This window comes from Loxodonta africana, chromosome 7 (assembly GCF_030014295.1).
Source record: "Loxodonta africana isolate mLoxAfr1 chromosome 7, mLoxAfr1.hap2, whole genome shotgun sequence".
NCBI classification, from domain to species: domain Eukaryota; kingdom Metazoa; phylum Chordata; class Mammalia; order Proboscidea; family Elephantidae; genus Loxodonta; species Loxodonta africana.
This window is the reverse complement of record NC_087348.1, coordinates 21,907,013-21,926,913: the sequence shown is the minus strand read 5'-3', so window position 1 is coordinate 21,926,913 and position 19,901 is coordinate 21,907,013. Positions and strand designations below refer to the sequence as shown.

The following is a 19,901-nucleotide window of genomic DNA, read 5'->3' as shown; positions in this document are numbered from 1 at the left end:
ATAAATAAACAAACAAGTTGTCCTCAAGTGAATTTTGACTCATCGTGATCCCAGATGTGTCAAAGTAGAGCTTCCTCAAAGGGTTTTCCATGACCTCTAAGAAGTAAGTCACTAAGTCTTTCTTCTAAGGCACCTCTGGGTACATTCTAACCACCAACCTTTCAGATAGCAGACAAGTGTTCAACCATTTGCACCACCCAGGGACTCCTTCCAATGCAATACATTGCTATATGTTATACGGTTTTGTTCAATGCTAACTATTTTGTTAAATTAATGAAGGTCAAAATGAGAACTGTAGTGTTTTCAACCTTTTAATTTGGTTTACACATGTGTATTTTCTATAAATAATTATGTTGTCTCTTATGTTCGCTTCCTATTGCTGTAACAAATTATCACACATTTAATGACCAGAAACAAGGCAAATGTATTATCTCACAGTTGTGGCAATCAGAAGTCCAAAATGAGTCTCATTTCACTAAAAGCAAGACGTCAGCTAATTGTATTCCTTCTGGATACCCTAGAGGAGCATGTTTCTTGCCATTTTCAGCCTCTAGAGGCTACAAATATTCCCTGGCTAGCAGTCCCCTACAGTCATCTACTGTATCACTTTCACCTCTGATTCCATCTCCTTCTGGAATTCTCCTTCATGCCTTTTAGCCTTCTGAGAGCTCTTCCGATTACATTGGATTACGTGGATGAGCCTTGAACACAGCATATCAGAAAAGTCCCTTTTGCCATATACATAATATATTCCCAGTTTCTGGGAATTAGGGTTTGGAAATCTGAGTGTTCATGAAATTTTCTTCCACATCACATTGGAATATTTTGTGAATTACCCACCCACTGCCGAATTAGACAACGTAAAACCTTGTACCTGTCTCATTTATTAGACATCAATACCATAGTCTTATTAAAATGCACACAATTTATACCTAGTTTACATGATTTAGCTATGAAATTTGTTCTATACAAACTATACACAGAGACCTCTTTGAATTAAGGATGAACAAAAATGTATTCGACTCAAAGATTGCAGAAAGTGTGTACCTAGATAAAGATACACTCACATACCATTTGTTACACTTCTATTGAGAAATTGTGAATCAAGTCATTTCACCATCTAGGCATATATGTCAAGCACACATTTTAAATGAAGTAAGATGTGAAAAATAATATCTCTCTAATCTCCAGTCTTCCTTGCTCAAAGTTCACCCCATTGGGCATTAATGCCTCCAAACATCCGGGTAATTCTTCTCTGTTTGCTGACTTGGTGCCATGGCATCTTGTGCCTGAGCAGCTATAGCAAAAGCATGGATGCATTCAGGCAGGATAGGAGATACATGGCAGTCATGAAGCAAGTCACCATCTGGGCAAAGGTGTGAATGCTGGGAAAGGCTTCAAACATCTGCCACAGGAGCCCACAGTTTGCACTGCAGGAGAGGCTAGAACTCTCTCACCCAGCTCTACCAAGGCAAGGCTATCCTGGTCAGACAGCATGGCGAATGAGTCAATCTTGGGTGGAGAACACATTGAATTTCTCCAAAAGCCTGAGAATAAGGAAAGTCAATAAACTTTTTCTGATTCAGAAGAATCATAATTATCATTATACAGCCTTACAAGCTAAACCCATCTGATTGAAAGTCCCTGTTATGTTCACTAAAGATTCCTTGAGATATTCATTTGGTTCTGAAAGACTATGATCATGTATGTCATTATTATACATGTATCCCAATTCTCTCCAGTTTTAAGGACTGCTTTTGCTGTGTCCCAGAGGTTTTGATAGGAAGTATTTTCATTCTCGTTGCATTCTATGAATTTCTTTATTCCCTCCTCAATGTCTTCTATCACTCAGTCTTTTTTCAGGAGGGTATTGTTCAGTTTCCAAGTATTTGACGTCTTTTCCCTAATTTTTCTGTTACTGATTTCCACTTTTATGGCCTTGTGGTCTGAGAAGATGCTTTGTAATATTTCGATGTTTTGGACTCTGCAAAGGTTTGTTTTATGACCTAATATGTGGTCTATTCTAGAGAATATTCCATGTGTGCTAGAAAAAAAAAGTGTACTTTGCAGCAGTTGGGTGGAGAGTTCTGTATAAGTCAATGAGGTCAAGTTGGTTGATTGTTGTAATTAGGTCTTCCGGGTCTCTATTGAGCTTCTTACTGGATGTCCTGTCCTTCTCGGAAAGTGGTGTGTTGAAGTCTCCTACTATAATTGTGGAGGTGTCTATCTCACTTTTCAGTTCTGTTAAAATTTGTTTTATGTATCTTGCAGCCCTGTCATTAGGTGCATAAATATTGAATAAGGTTATATCTTCCTGGTCATTTGTCCCTTTTATCATTATGTAGTGTCCTTCTTTATCTTTTGTGGTGGATTTAACTTTAAAGTCTATTTTGTCAGAAATTAATATTGCTACTCCTGCTCTTTTTTGCTTACTGTTTGCTTGATATATTTTTTTCCATCCTTTAAGTTTTAGTTTGTTTGTGTCTCTAAGTCTAAGGTGTGTCTCTTGTAGGCAGCATATAGACGGATCGTGTTTCTTTATCCACTCTGAGACTCTCTGTCTCTTCATTGGTGCATTTAGTCCATTTACATTCAGCCTATTATAGATAAGTATGTGTTTAGTTGTGTCATTTTGATGCCTTTCTAAGTGTGTTGTTGACAATTTCGTTTTTCCACTTACTTTTTTGTGCTGAAATGTTTTTCTTTGTAAATTCTGTGTTCCTCATTTTCATAGTATTTGACTTTATGTTTGCTGAGTCGTTATGTTTTTCTTAGTTTTTATTTCGAGTTATGGAGTTGTTATACCTCTTTGAGGTTACCTTAATATTTACCCCTATTTTTCTAAGTAAAACCTAACTTGTATAGTCCTATATCGCCTTGTATCCCTCTCCATATGGCAGTTCTATACCTCCTGTATTTAGTCCCCCTTTTTGATTATTGTGATCTTTTACATATTGACTTCAATGATTCCCTGTTTTGAACTTTTTTTTCTTTTTAAAATTAATCTTAATTTGTTTTTGTGATTTCCCTATTTGAGTTGATATCAGGATGCTGTGTTTTGTGACCTTCTGTTGTGCTGGTATCTGATGTTATCAGTTTTGTGACCAATTTCCTTTAGTAGTTCTTGTTCCTTTGGTTTGGTTTTTGCAAATTCTCTAAGCTTGTGGTTATCTGTAAATGTTTTAATTTTGCCTTCATATTTCAGAGAGAGTTTTGCTGGATACATGATCCTTGGCTGGCAGTTTTTCTCCTTCAATGCTCTACATATGTCATCCCATTGTTTTCTTGACTGCACGGTTTCTGTTGAGTAGTCTGAACTTATTTTTATTGATTGTCCTTTGTAGGAGACCTTTCTTTTATCCCTGGCTGCTTTTAAAATTTTCTCTTTATCTTTGGTTTTGGCAAGTTTGATGATAATATGTCTTGGTGATTTTCTTTTTGGATCAATCTTAAATGGGGTTCGATGAGCATCTTGGATAGATATCCTTTCGTCTTTCATGATGTCAGGGAAGTTTTCTGCCAACAGATCTTCAACTATTCTCTCTGTGTTTTCTGTTATCCCTCCCTGTTCTGGGACTCCAATCACTCACAGGTTATCCTTCTTGATAGAGCCCCAGATGATTCTTAGGGTTTCTTCATTTTTTTTTAATTCTTTTATCTGATTTTTTTCCAGCTATATTGGTGTCAATTCCCTGGTCCTCCAGATCTCCCATTCTGCATTCCAATTGCTTGAGTCTGCTCCTCTGACTTCCTACTGCATTGTCTCATTCTGTAATTTTATTGTTAATCTTTTGGATTTCTGAATGCTGTCTGTCTATGGATTCTTGCAACTTATTAATTTTTCCACTATGTTCTTGAATAATCTTTTTGAGTTCTTCAACTGCTTTATCAGTGTGTTCCTTGGCTTTTTCTGTTGATTACCGTATTTTGTTTCTTAGGTTATCCCTGGTGTCTTTAAGCATTCTGTAAATTAGTTTTTTATATTCTGTATCTGGTAATTCCAGGATTGTATCTTCATTTGGGAAAGATTTTGATTCTTTAATTTGGAGAGTTGTAGAAGCAATCATGGTCTCCTTCTTTATGTGGTTTGACATCAACTGCTGTCTCCGAGCCATCACTAAGATATTGTAGTGATTTACTCTATATTTGCTCACCAAGTCTTGTCTTGTTTTGTTTTCTTTCAATATACATAGATGGGGTACTAGATTGCAGTGTATTGATTGTTGTAGCTCTTGACTCACTTATGTCCTATTACCAGCTGGTTTGGGCTATTACCAGATATATATGCCTAAGAGTCCATTCACTATTCTTGAGTAGAATCTGATTTTGGGTCATCAAGTGTGTGATATACTGTCACCTATCCACCTAGAGAAGTAGTGGTGATAGTTGTGTGCACCAGATTCTAGTAGCAGCTGGGGTTCACACTCTGGTGGGGCAATGTGCTGACAGACTTCCCCCAAGTGCCAGTGAGGTAGGTGTGTCTCTATTCCTAAAGCACTTTGGTGGGTGGGCTGTGCAGCTGTACCTTAGGCCCCGAATGCAAGTACCTCTACAGATTGGTATTTGTCACCCTCCTTAGACCCCTAAGGCAGGAGGCTAGGTGGTCTGGGGGGAGCTTCAGCCCTCAGTTCCCTGTTGTGGGTCAGTGCGGGCTCTGTTGAATACGCAGAGATATCAGACCTGGGAAACTTGTCTTTCCATTAATCTGCTAAAACAATTACAGTCAGATCCCTATCAGAATGCCTTTGCATTTTAATACCCGCCTTGTTCCCTGTAGGGATGAAAGCCCAAGACTGTGGATCACATATGCTTGTCTGGAGCTGGTTCTGTGTTTTTACTCCAATTAGGGAAGGATTTTCGGCCCCTAGGTTTTTTGTAGCTGCTTCTCTCAGGCCAGGAGAATGGGTTAGGAAAAGACCCCCCCCCCAAAAAAAAAAAAACTACAGGGCGGTTCACTCTCTGGCTCAGGAAATTCCAATGATAATGAAGCTACCTGGGAAGGGGAGGGGAGGGTTCAGATAAATAGGAGAAAGTAGCATCCAGGAATATAGACAAAGTTACTTATCTTGCTTGGTATGAGTGTTTTATCTGAGATTCCCGTGGGGCGCGTCAACTCTGTGCACTGGCTCGGTAGAGATTGACCCCGAAGGTCAGGCCTGCGTTCTGTGCTTGCGCTGTCTCAGAAGCTGTGGTTAGTTCCTCTGCTCCCAGTCGAAAGCCCAGCGCCAAGGTTCCCTGGCTGGGACGCCGCACTCCCGACTCCAAAACCAGTCACTGCCTCCCGGTGACTTCTCCTTCTGTCAGCCGCGTCACTGCGCTTTCTATGTGCACTGGCTGGGCTTCCCCCAAGGTCAGTTCAGGGGGGTAAGGCTGCGCCCCGTGTTTGCGCCATCTCAGGATGCCATGCTCAGCTCCCCTGCGCCCAGTCCAAAGCCCGGTGTGAAGGTTTCCTGACTGGGACGCCGGTTCCAGGCTCCGAAAACAGTTGCTGCTTGCCCGTGGTTGTTTGTTCTCAATCTCTGTCACTTAGGTCAACTCTTTAGATCTGTGTTTGATGGTCAGTGTTCGTAGATTGTCATGTATGTGATCGATTCTCTTGTTATTTCAAGTCTTTGTTGCAAGAGGGATCTGAGGTAGCTTCTACCTAGTCAGCCATCTTGGCCCCGCCTCCAGAAAACGTTTCATTTTTAATACAAGTCTGCATTATCTAGGATCACCTAATTCGGTTTAAATGTTAAGGCATATATTCTAGTTGGAAATTAATGGTTCAAACTTCTAAAATATTTTGTATGTGATGAAGTTTTTTTCCTCCTACCTGTATAACTGAACTGCTTTCTCAAAGTATCCTCTGATTGTGTTTAGATTCTTAAACCTGTCTTTTGAACTCTTGTTGTAGCCCACAGGGGAAGCACCAAGGAGAAAAATTGCAAATTCTCTTTTGGGGCAGAAAAGTAACAACAAAAAGAAGTAGATAGGTAGATTATAGATAGATTAGATAGACAGACAGACAGACAGATAGACAGACAGACAGAGAGACAGATGGTAGATAGGTAGATAGGTAGGTAGGTAGATAGGTTGTTAGATAGATGGATAATTTCCTGCAATAACAAGAGAACAGCTTTGGAAAAACAAACTAGATAAAAAAGATTAAATGAATCACTTTGACCTGTATGAAACTGATCTCTTAGTGGAAAAGATTAAGGTTTAGGATTGGAAAATAAATCTAATAATAGAGAACATATTCCTAGCTCTGGTGTTAATTAGCTATGTGTCATTGGTTAATAAATTAAATCCCCTTATATACAGCTTGCTCCTTCTGGAAGTATAATCAGCTTAATTCTCCGTCAATCCTGTGATCACGTATATTATTAAATAATGTGAAAGCAAAACATATGTCAGAATTTGTAATAGTTTAATAAAAATAACTCCATTTCTCATCTTAATTAAAGGTCCTAGATTCTAAATTCTTTGAGTTTTAGATGTAAGCACACTGAAAGTTTAATATAAGAGATAAGACATTAGTACACATAATTACACTGTAAACAGGTGGATAAGAAGTTATAAGAATAGAGAATGTTTCATAGAGGTAACTATTGATATTCTATGAGATAGAACATTAGAATATCAGAGGTCTGGCAGAATAAAGATCAAACTTTGATTTGCAGAGGGTCTTTCATGTCTTTGTAATCTCATATACTAATCTACAGACCAGAAACAATGCTGTGTGGAGTCTAATCATATTAGATTTAGGCATTCTGTAGCGCCCTGGATAGCAGTTTTTGTAGAAGCACTGTGTATAGGAAAAGCAAATCCATATCTAAGGGAAATGTCTAGCCCAATAAGAACAACCTTGCCTTTTCCACGACAGAAGCTGTCCGATGTAATCAATTCACCATCAGGTAGCTAGCTGGCTGATCACTCAGGGCAATGACATCATACTGGGTACTCAGTGTTGATCTCTGCTGCTTGCAGGTTGTGCACTCAGCAGTAGCCATAGCTGGGTTGTCTTTGGTGAGTGGAAATTCATGTCGCTGAAGTCATGTACAACCTCCATCACTTCAAACACGACCACTTTGTCCGTGAACCCACTGGGCAATGGCAGGAGTAGCGGGGCAAAAAGAAAAAAAAAAAAAAACACCAAACCCATTGCCATTGAGTCAATTCTGACCCATAGCGACCCTATAGGACAGAGTAGAGCTGCCCCATAGAGTTACCATGGAGCACCTCGTGGATTCCAACTGCCGACCTTTTGGTTAGTTGCTGTAGCACTTAACTACTACGTCACAAGGATTTCCAAAGAAGTTGAGTTTTAGACACAGAACAGATCATCCTATTAACTTGACTATGAAAATCTTCCTTTGCTAAGATAACTCACTGGTGAGTATTCATATGGGACACAAATTGTTGTTGTTGTTAGGTGCCATTGAGTCAGCTCCGACTCATAGCGACCCTATGCACAACGGAGCGAAACACTGCCCGGTCCTACACCATCCTTACAATCGTTGTTATGCTTGAACTCACTGTTGCAGCCACGGTGCCAATCAACCTCCTTGAGGGTCTTCCTCTTTTCCGCTGACCCTGTACTCTTCCAAGCATGATGTCCTTCTCCAGGGACTGATCCCTCCTGACAACATGTCCAAAGTATGTAAGATGCAGTCTTGCCATCCTTGTCTCTAAGGAGCATTCTGGCTGTACTTCTCTTAAGATAGATTTGTTCATTCTTTTGGCAGTCCGTGGTATATTCAATATTCTTTGCCAGCAGCACAATTCAAAGGCGTCAACTCCTCTTCGGTCTTCCTTATTCATTGTCCAGCTTTCACATGCATATGATGTGATTGAAAATACCATGGCTTGGGTCAGGCACACCTTAGTCTTCAAGGTGACATCTTTGCTCTTCAACACTTTGAAGAGGTCATTTGCAGCAGATTTGCCCAATGCAATGTGTCTTTTGATTTCTTGACTGCTGCTTCCATGGCTGTTGACTATGGATCCAAGCGAAATGAAATCCTTGACAACTTCAATCTTTTCTCCGTTTATCTTGATGTTACTCATTGGTCCAGTAGTGAGGATTTTTGTTTTCCTTATGTTGAAGTGCAGTCCATACTGAAGACTGTGATCTTTGATCTTCATTAGTAAGTGCTTCAAGGCCTCTTCACTTTCAGCAAGCAAGTTTGTGCCATCTAAATAACGCAGGTTGTTAATGAGTCTTCCTCCAATCATGATGCCCCGTTCTTCTTCATATAGTCCAGCTTCTCACATTATTTGTCCAGCATACAGATTAAATAGGTATGGTGAAAGAATATAATCCTGATGCACACCTTTCCTGACTTTAAACCAATCTGTATCCCCTTGTTCTGTCCGAACTACTGCCTCTTGATCTATGTCAAGGTTCCTCATGAGCACAATTAAGTGTTCTGGAATTCCCATTCTTCCCAATGTTATCTATAGTTTGTTATGATCCACACAGTGGAATGTCAATAAAACACAGGTAAACATCCTTCCGGTATTCTCTGCTTTCAGCCAGGATCCATCTGACATCAGCAGTGATATCCCTGGTTCCATGCTCTCTTCTGAAACCGGCCTGAGTTTCAGGCAGTTCCCTGTTGATAAACTGAGGCAGCTGTTTTTGAATGATCTTCAGCAAAATTTTGCTTGTGTGTGATACTAATGATATTGTTTAAAAAAAAAAAGAGTTTTTTTTTTCTATAATTTCCACATTCGGTTGGATCACCTTTCTTGGGAATAGGCATAAATGTGCATCTCTTCCAGTCAGTTGGGCAGGAAGCTGTCTTCCATATTTCTTGGCATAGACGATTGAGCACCTCTAGCATTGCATCTGTTTGTTCAAACACCTCAACTGATATTCCATTAATTCCTGGGGCCTCGTTTTTTACCAATGCCTTCACAGCAGCTTGGACTTCTTCCTTCAGTACCATCAGTTCCTGATCATATGCCACCTCTTGAAATGGTTGAATATTGACTACTCCTTTTTGGCATAATGACTCTGTGTTTTCCTTCCATCTTCTTTTGATGCTTCCTGCATCATTTAACATTCTCCCCATGTAATCCTTCACTATTGCAGCTCAAGGCTTGAATTTTTTCTTTAGTTCTTTCAGCTTTAGAAATGTCGAACATGTTCTTCCCTTTTGGTTTTCCATCTCCAGTTCTTCGCACATGTCATTATAATATTTTACTTTGTCTTCTCGAGAGGTCCTTTGAAATCTTCTGTTCAGTTTTTTTTTTTTTTTTTTTTTTTGCTTCAGCAATTCATCCTTTTGCTTCAGCTGCTCAACACTCAAGAGCAAGTTTCGGAGTCTCCTCTAACATCCATCTTGGTCTTTTCTTTCTTTCATATCTTTTCAGTGACCTCTTGTTTTCTTCGTGGATGATGTCCATGATGTTATTCCACAGCTCATCTGGTCTTTAGTCACTAGTGTTCAATGTGTCAAATCTATTCTTGAGATGGTCTCTAAATTCAGGTGGGATATACTCAAGGTCATATTTTGGCTCTCGTGGACTTGCTCTGATGTTCTTCAGTTTCAGCTTGAACTTGCGTATGAGCAATTGATGGTCTGTTCCACAGTCGGCCCCTGGCCTTGTTCTGGCAGATGATATTGAGCTTTTCCATTGTCTCTTTCCACAAATGTAGTGAATTTGATTTCTGTGTGTTCCATATGGCGAGGTCCATGTGTATAATTGCCGTTTATGTTGGTGAAAGAAGGTATTTGCAATGAAGAAGTTGTTGGTCTTGCAAAATACTATCGTTCGATCTCTGGCATTGTTTCTATCACCAAGGCCATACTTTCGAACTATTGATCCTTCTTCTTTTTTTCCACCCACGGAAGACAGGTTTCTGCTAAGCTTCCAGACTAAGACAGACTAGGAAGAAGGACCCGGCAGTTTACTTCTGAAAAGCATTAGCCAGTGAAATCCTTATTAATAGCAGCAGAACATTGTCTGATATAGTGCTGGAAGATGAGCAGCCCAGGTTGGAAGGCACTCAAAAGATGACTAGGGAAGAGCTGCCTCCTCAAAGTAGAGTCAAACTTAGTGACGTGGATGGAGTAAAGCTTTGGGAACCTTCATTTGCTGATGTGGCATGACTCAAAAGGAGAAGAAACAGCTGCAAAATAGACATTAATAATCAGAACCTGGAATGTAGGAGTTATGAATCTAGGAAAATTGGAAATCATCAAAAATGAAATGGAATGCATAAACATTGATATCCCAGGTATTAGTGAGCTGAAATGGACTGGTATTGGCCCTTTTGAATCAGATAATCATATAGTCTACTACTGTGGGAATGACGACTCGAAGAGAAATGGTGTTGCATTCATCGTCAAAAAGAACATTTCAAGATCTATCCTGAAGTACAATGCTGTCAATGATAGGATAATATCCATACGCCCACAAGGAAGGCCAGTTAATTCAACTATTATTCAAATTTATGCACCAACCGCTAGGGCTAAAGATGAAGAAAAAGATTTTTATCAGCTGCTGCAGTCTGAAATTGATCAAACATGCAATCAAGTTGCATTGATAATTACTAGTATTTGGAATGTGAAAGTTGGAAACAAAGTTGGGACACAAATATCTTCACATTTTTTGCCCACTCAGAAAGGTCTTTTCCCATACCTCTTCTCCAGACATCCCTTTCATCAATTTTCCGATTATGTTCCTTCCTAGTACCTGACCAACCAAACCATTGGCCACAATTGCTACTTTGTCTATTTTTTTTTGAAGCAAAGTAAACTACCTGGTCCCTATATATATAGTGGATTTTCTGTATTTATATTAAAAATCGATAGCCTTGACTTTAAAAACTAACTGTTAAATAAATTAATCTTTTCTTCAGAGCTGGTGTTACTTTTACAGAGTAGATAGTGACAAGAAGACAGCATGAGAGAAGCTTCTGGTTTAATGAGTTCCATAGATCTAGAACAACATGGATTGACACAGTGGCTGCAATATTGGGCTGAAGCATAGTAACAATTGTAAGGATGGCACAGTATTAGGCAGTGTTTTGTTCTATTGTGCATAGGGTTGCTATGAGTCGGAAACAACTCGATGGCACCTAACAACAGCACAATAGATCTACAAGTCTTGGCTACCAAAGGGATATTTTGCACTTTAGAAAGTATGTATTGTTGCAGCTATCTTTTCTGAGGCTTATGTCTTCTAGAACACCCCCCTCTCTTCTTTGAAAAGTTCTTTTCCTGTCTTTCCTGCCTATTCAATTTAAATTCTCCTCTCGTTTTTTTTTTTTTTCCTTATGGTGAAGCCTTATTCTTTTTGAAGGAATTGTGTGATGCTTACTTCTGAGGTCCTCAATGTCCCAGAGAACCATTTGACTCTCCAGAAATCATTTTATGATTCTTTGCTGTGGGTTTGGGTGAGGATGGAGGAGTAGTCATCTACCTGCAGTTGGAAGCCTGAATGCTTTTCCCATTTTCCCTGCTTGATATTGCTTAGATCTCCACTCTCTACTTTCAGAGTCCCATTATGAAGTTTTCAGAGTTAATACTAACCAAAAACCAAACTGTTGCTGTCAAGTCAGTTCCAGCTGGTCCTATTACTACTTTCCTTTCTGATTACCCTGTGGCTGCTGCTGTGGGTGCCTTAATACCTGAAATTTCTTAAGCTGGGGTTAACAGGGTTCTTTTGTGGTTTAATTTTGTTAAAGTCATCTTTTCTTTTTTTTTTCTTTCACTTCCCTCTTTGCTGTTTGTATGCAATTTTTTAAGGAAGTGTTCTGGAGGAGACTCCAGGTTTATTAATGAGAAATTTCTTTAATTACCTTCTGCTTACTAAAAATTTCCATTTAACATTTTATTTATCTATCTAATTATTTATTTATTGCTGTTGTTGATGACTCATTTTATGGCAAAGGATTTTCTCAAATATAATCTCTATTGTCTGTGCATTCTTAAAAGTGAAAGGAATTCTGAGTGTCATGTTGCATCGTTTTATTCAGATTTTGGTTCCTGTGTCCTTTAATCATAGAGGCTCACACTACATCCTCTGAAAAATATATCTGGGTCCCACAATGCCTTACTTTATTCCTTGGCTTGGCTTTGCTTCTCTTCATAGTGTTTATAGTCTGTCCTTGTTTATTTGTTGTGTTTTTCTGCCACATAGAAGTCTTTCAAAGAGAAGTTCGGATAAACACGTGAATGGTTATACAAGTTAGTTCACCACTCCAGACTTCAGCTTTCACTAGATTTCTTGCTTCCAACGTGGCTGCCCACCCGAATCATCTGGAGAATTGTAGAAAATTAAAGACTCTATTGGCCCTTGCTCATCTATCAGTGCTAAATTTCTCTTTTGTCCTGAACATGGGTGCATGTGAGCATGTGTGTGCCTATGCATTTAGTGTGTGCGTACTAGTGTTTAGGGTTTGTGTGTGATAGTATTGGAAGAAATTATTATTTCTTTAACGAGGCATTGCTTTAATTTTATTCTGCTAGCTTTGTATCAGAGTCATTTAGTTCTTTTTCAGTATTTATTTATTTTGTTTCCTCTTTCATTATAGAGTGTTTACTCAAATGTCATAATCTCTGTTGTCTGTGCTATTACTATTTCATCTGAGTAAACCATAGATTAGTTTTTGCTGTTTAGGAATCAAAAAAGTGTTTGATTGATGAAGTATTCCAGATCCTTAAATATTTAATGTCTCCTTCTCTATGTAACTATTACATTTTTGTACTTTCTTATCTCTTGAATTGTATGCCTTTTAATAAACTCAAAATCTATACCTTATTTATTTCAAAGGCTTTATAATTTGAACAGTGTAGAAGTATAATGAATATGGATGACCATAAACCCTTGTGCTAGATTCAACAATTGATATATTACTGTTTTACCAATATAAATACACTTTATATTGTAACAAATCAAGAAATACAGTAAAATGTAATAAGGTAAAACAGTAATATGTCAATTGTTGAATCTCGCACAAGGGTTTATGGTCATCCATATTCATTATACTGCTGGTATGAGGACACTGGGGCTCAGAGAAGCTAAGTGCTAACCCAGTGTCAGAGCTATAAGATTTTGTCTAATATCTTACAATCTATTATCTAATATTAAAGTGTAATTTTCCCTATGACATTATTTTAAAGCAGAAATCAAAGAACTATACTCATTCAACAAATGTCAAGATTTTGTATATTATTCAAAAACTGCTTTCTTCTTTATCATTGTGTAAATTATTATGTTGCTGTTTGAACCAGAAGTTAATTGGGGAGTATTCCCCTCTGGGCATCTCCTATGGGCTTCTTTAACAGCAGGGCAAGTGGATATAAAAGACCTAAATTAAATGTATTGATAGTGTACCTAACCCTGCATCTGCTATTCTATAGGTAAGGGAAAATATCAGATCATTTGCAGAATATTTAGGAGAAAGAATTTAAAATATCAAGGTAGAATATGCTGTGATATCTCCAGTATTAAAAAAACTTTAGTTCTTCCCTATTGCATTGGTGATTTTTATAGATCCATCAAAATCTAATACATGCAGATTTCTACTCAATAATTTAAAACCCATACTTCCTAGAAAAGAACAGAGAAAATAGAAACATTAAATATATGCTTGTAGGGGTAAGCAAGAGCCCCCAAAGTGGGTGTATGCTTTAGTTTTCCTGATGAAAGAAGATAGTCTAGTTCAAAGTAAGAACTATGGGAGAAAAGGTCAAAACTGAATATAGTAATAGAAAACAAGAATATTTGAACTGTTCAACTGCATGGGGCCTTATATTTGGATATAAAAAATGAGGGGAAGATAATTAAAGTTTATTTTGCTAGTTGTTAAATCTAGAAATCACTTCAGTTTTTCATTTCATAATATTTCTCTGGTATTAATGACTTGAAAAATACCCAAACATCGCAAGAATGGTGTTTTGTTTTATTTATCATGGCGGAAGGGGCAGTTGCAGAATTAAGCGTAAGTGTAATAGGAGGCAGCATAGAAGGATGGAAAGAAAATACACTTTGAGATCACGGAGAGCTGGGATTGAGTCTTGGCTCTGATATTTATTGTTTTGAAGATTGCTGTAAAGATATTATAAACTAATGTGCAGAAAAGTCCATTCATACAGCAAAAGCTCAACAAATGACACCAACAAATGATAGCTGTTATTATTTCTCTCCTTTGTATTATTAGTGTTTCAGTGTTGGGCCCAATATATCTACAGTTATCTTCTTTTCCTTAAAATGATTCTTACGGGCATGACTTTACATTAATTTCTTTAAGATTGATCCTATTAAATTATTTACTAATCATAACACTTTCTCTTTACGACTTTGATGCCTTTCCAGAAGTGCTAATATTGGCGTAGTCATACTCAGTATAACTTCTGTTTTGACACATAGCAGAAAAGCTTGTGTTGAGAGACATTTAACTCAAGTGCTTAACATTTTTTTTATAGAAAACCAAATTAACCACACTGTAATTGAACAAATGGCAATGCTGTAATGTTCGTGTGATTTTATCGTTATCAGTGGATCACACAACTCACAGAATTCCTTTACCCTCTAAAGAATAAACTTATTTCATACTAATGAAACTTTACTAATAAAAATTATACTGTTTCTGTGAAGTGAAAAGGAGGAAGAAAATGACTAAATCCACTTTTATAGCCCTTTTTAATCGTAATATGATTCATTTAGTTTGATCCTGATGAAATAATGCTTGAGCGCATATTGATAATCACAAAACAGGTACATTAAATGTACTTGTCTCTGGGGACACACATTTTTTTAATGCTTTGACTAAAATATTGTTACTCAAATTTGATTTTCAAGAAGAAATACATCTGATAAAAAAAATTCAGTGATATTTATCTGTTTCACTGATGACCAAAAATTGAAATATTTAAAAGAAATTGCTCTGCATATTTAATTACTGTGCCTGGTTCTATGTCTGCATGAATGTGTCTGTTTGTGTTTTATGTGCACACACGTCCAAATTGTGCCTGAATGGCTTCTTCGTTAAACTTTTTTGCCAATTTAAAGAGGACTAAACTTTAGAGAGAAAATCTAACATCACATACAACTTCTAATCACAGAACTGAACGATGAGCATATATTTTCAGATTCCATACCCTATGCTAATTATCTTGTACCGTTGTAAATTTAGGCACATTGTTGAAATGATGTCAAACGTTGTATTACAAAATCATCTTTTTCTTTAGACTCCTAATAATATTTTTAATAATATAATGAATTTTTTTCATTCATCATTCATCACAGTTTCCATTTTATTTCCATTGACTCTGTATTTATCTTATTTACATAATCACCTTTGTCTCAATATCTCTTCAGTTAATATCCACGTTCACCTCTCCCCTACCAATGACATTTTTCAAAATAAGAAATATATTTAGGAATTTCCCAGTTAAGTCAGTAAAACAGATTTTTTTTTAATTAAATGGTGTATTTAAAAGCAGTTTATAGTTCTGTAGTCACTCAAAATATAAGGTTAATTCAAGTAGTTCGTATAGGACTTCTAATCTGTTTTGTCTTAAATTATTGTGTCCAATAAAGAGAATTCAATCTAAAATATATTGTCTTCTCTGACTAATCATTTCAGTATTTTTTTCCTCTGACTTTACTCTTTACAAAATTCCTATGGAAATATGTTCGATAAATATTTACAATATTTTTAGGTAATTCTTGTTTTACCTTTCCCAGAATATTATAGGTATTTGGATTTTTTCTCCTTTAGTTGCTCTAATCTAAATGTTTCTTTTACTGAGAGATCCATATCAATTCACTAAAACTGGAGCTGAATTGGATCATTAATTTAAGTAGTTACAGATTAATATTTGTAGCAGATCAAGTACCCATAAAGCTGACTCAAATTTCCTCATCAGCAAATTAGAGTAGTTTAAGATATAGTGTAGGGAGAATATGTTAAAAATAAATATTTTATTAAAACAGTATTATAATACATATCCTTCAAACAGGCGGTAAACTATGAGCTAGTAATTTAAATATTCAATAACAGAGTTGGTAACTCTTTAACTTCTGAGTTGCTTATCTATGGGGCCATCCAGAAAATAGTTAATCTATTCTTTCTACAGTCCATCTCTTTCTTCATTTATAATCTTAAATCTTATATCTATATTCAAAGGAAATTTAATTTCTTTTTTTTACTTACTACTCTAATGGTAAGATAAAAGTTACTTAATTCTTATTTCACTGAGTCCACAAGCAACAAAACATAAACAAGTATAAAATCTTGAAAAAAAATATCTTGGAAGAAAATACTTTGAAAGTATGAAAGTCATGTTTTTTTTTTAACATCTTCAATAATTTCTTACAGTTTCACCAGAAATATTTGAGGGAGTAATAAAACATATAGATTGTCAAAAACACCAGTGGCCTAATATATAGCCCAAAAAGGACAATACAGTACCATGAACCTAAGAAAGCTCTTTGAAGGAAACGTAAGATATCACGTAATTTTTGAATTCATTCATGGTGAGTCTTTCCTCAAAAACCAATTTGATAAATTCCATTCAGAAAAATCCAAAAGTTGGTAATGGAACTGGAGAATAGTCAGAGAGTAGCTTATTAGATGTTATAATACAGGCGGGTGCTACTTCCTAAGGCCAACTCCAGTCAGCATATTCTATGTTTTAAATTATTTTAAAGATTAAATTTCATTAATTAATTATCTATTTTAATGTTCATCTGAATCTTGAAAGATAAAATTAATAGCCTTGTTCTGCAGGTTAGAAGATTATAGCAAATAATTTTACACAATTCCTGAAAGAACTAGAACTCTGGTGTTCAATTCTAAAGTTCTGTCCATTAATATATTATCTCAAGTGTTTGGATGCAAGAAATTTCTTTAAATAAATGACTGGTTTTAATAAATAAACCAATTACCTCAATTATTTTGGTAACGACATGTTATTAACCAATGAGTAAATGTCTTTATCTTCCATTTAATTCTTCAGTGAGTGCTACTGACTATTCATTCACTGTCTTGTCATTGTTTTATGAATTGCTGCTGGGAAATCATGCATTTCTGAAAAATCAATATGAGGACATAGTTAACATTCCTTTAGTTACAATATTCTACATCCCTGTCATAGAAATAAAAATTGTGATTTCATGTATATTTTCAAGTTTGTTCCATGAAGTGTCAACATGAAAAATGACACAGAAGTCACCACATTTGTACTGAAGGGCTTCACAGACAATCGTGAACTGCAGATCATCTTATTTTTTCTATTTCTAGCAATCTACCTCTTTACTCTGATTGGAAATTTAGGACTGGTTGTATTGGTCATTGGGGATTCCAGGCTCCACAACCCCATGTACTATTTTCTGAGTGTGTTATCATTCTTGGATGCTTGCTATTCATCATCTGTTACCCCAAATATGTCAGTAGATTTTATGTCAAAGAATAAAGCCATTTCATTCCTTGGATGTGCAACACAAATGTTTCTGGATATAACTTTTGGGACCACAGAATGCTTTCTTTTGGCAGCCATGGCTTATGATCGCTATGTAGCCATCTACAACCCACTCCTCTATTCACTTAACATGTCACCCAGAGTCTATGTGCCGCTCATCATTGCTTCATATGTTTCTGGTATTTCACATGCTATGTTACACACAGTAGCAACTTTTAGCCTCTCCTTCTGTGCATCCAATGAAATTAGACATGTCTTTTGTGATATTCCTCCACTTCTTGCTATCTCCTGTTCTGACACTCACATTAACCAGCCTCTACTCTTCTACGCCGTGGGTTCTATGGAGATATTCGCCATCCTGATTGTCCTAATCTCCTATGGTTTAATATTGTTGGCCATTCTGAAGATGCATTCTGCTGAAGGAAGGCAAAAAGTGTTTTCCACTTGTGGCTCTCACCTAACTGGAGTGTCAGTTTACCATGGAACAATCCTCTTCATGTATATGAGACCAAGTTCCAGCTATGCTTTGGATCATGACATGATAGTGTCTATATTCTACACTATTGTGATTCCCATGGTGAATCCCATTATCTACAGTTTGAGGAACAAAGATGTAAAAGAAGCAATAAAAAAAGTGTTTGGGAGAAATTGGTTTATCAATAAAGTATATTTTTAACACTAAAAATTAAATTTAAAAAAATCAAGAGTCATAGCCTGTGTCTCAATATAAAGATATGAAAAATTGAAAAATTCAGTTTCAGTTTATTAGTGTCTTTCCGTTCTTCTTGAATATTTTGAAATAAATAGTCAACCTGTAACCTCTGCTATGTTAACACGGACAGAAAAACCATGCCATGAATTTGCTTCTTACTTTGTTCATGCTGATATATGTACATATGTGCAGGTGTGTATGGGTATATATACATACATATGTATACACATACATACAATGGTTCTGTTATATATACATGTGTGCATATATATGTATACATTCAGTATTTTTTATATTATAAAAAGTACAATCTGTTCTTATACTTTATTTTATATTATATTTCATTTTTATATTCTATTTTTATATTATTTTTTTCACCTTATTTCTTTTTTTTTTTTTTAATTTTTATTAAGCTTCAAGTGAACATTTACCATTCCAATCAGTCTGTCACATGTAGGTTTACATACATCTTACTCCTCCCACTTGTTCTCCCCCTATTGAGTCAGCCCTTACAGTCTCTGGTTTCGTGCCAATTTTGCCGTCTTCCCTCTCTCTCTATCTTCCCATCCCCCCTCCAGTCAAGAGTTGCCAACACACTCTCCAGTGTCCACCTGATTTAATTAGCTCACTCTTCTTCAGCATCTCTCTCCCCCCCACTGACCAGTCCTTTTCATGCCTGATGATTTGTCTTCAGGGATGGTTCCTGTCCTGTGCCATCAGAAGTTCTGGGGAGCATTGTCTCTGGGATTCTTCTAGTCGCAATCATACCATTAGGTATGGTCTTTTCATGAGAATTTGGGGTCTGTATCCCATTGGTCTCCTGCTCCCTCAGGAGTTGTCTGTTGTGCTCCCTGACAGGGGAGACATCGATTGTGGCCGGGCACCAACTAGTTCTTCTGGTCTCAGGATGATGTAGGTCTCTGGTTCATGTGGCCCTTTCTGTCTCTTGGGTTCTTAGTTGTCGTGTGACCTTGGTGTTCTTCCTTTGCCTTTGGTCCAGGTGGGTTGAGACCAACTGATGTATCTTAGATGGCCGCTTGTTGGCATTTAGGACCCCAGGCGCCACAATTCAAAGTGGGATGCAGAATGTTTTCATAATAGAATTATTTTGCCCATTGACTTAGAAGTCCTCTCAAACCAAGTTCCCCAGACCCCAGCCCCTGCTCCGCTGACCTTTGGAGCTTTCATTTTATCCCGGAAACCTCTTTGCTTTTAATCCAGTCCAATTAGGATGACCTTCCTTGTATTGAGTGTTGTCTTTCCCTTCACCCAAAGCAGTTCTTATCTACAGATTGATCAATAAAAAGCCCTCTCCCTCCCTCCCTCCCTCCCTCCCCGCTTTGTAACCACATAAGTCTGTGTTCTTCTCCGTTTTTTCTATTTCTCAAGATCTTATAATAGTGGTCTTATACAATATTTGTCCTTTTGCAACTGACTCATTTCGCTCAGCATAATGCCTTCCAGATTCCTCCATGTTATGAAATGTTTCAGAGATTCTTCACTGTTCTTTATCGATGCATAGTATTCCATTGTGTAAATATACCACAATTTATTTACCCATTCATCCGTTGACGGACATCTTGGTTGCTTCCAGCTTTTTGCTATTGTAAACAGAGCTGCAATAAACACGGGTGTGCATATATCTGTTTGTGTGAAGGCTCTTGTATCTCTAGGGTATATTCTGAGGAGTGGGATTTCTGGGTTGTATGGTAGTTCTATTTCTAACTGTTTAAGATAACGCCAGATGGATTTCCAAAGTGGTT

The 19,901-nt window shown here is 37.0% G+C and overlaps 1 protein-coding gene across 1 annotated transcript; it reads left to right on the top strand.

The window, feature by feature from the left end:
* Positions 1–17,031: 17,031 nt before the first annotated feature.
* On the top strand, positions 17,032–19,126 carry LOC100666437 (olfactory receptor 5T9-like). Its single transcript, XM_064288060.1, has one exon. It carries the CDS (start codon positions 17,158–17,160, stop codon positions 18,100–18,102), a length of 945 nt encoding a protein of 314 aa, XP_064144130.1. The 5' UTR covers positions 17,032–17,157; the 3' UTR covers positions 18,103–19,126.
* The last annotated feature ends 775 nt before the right edge of the window (positions 19,127–19,901 follow it).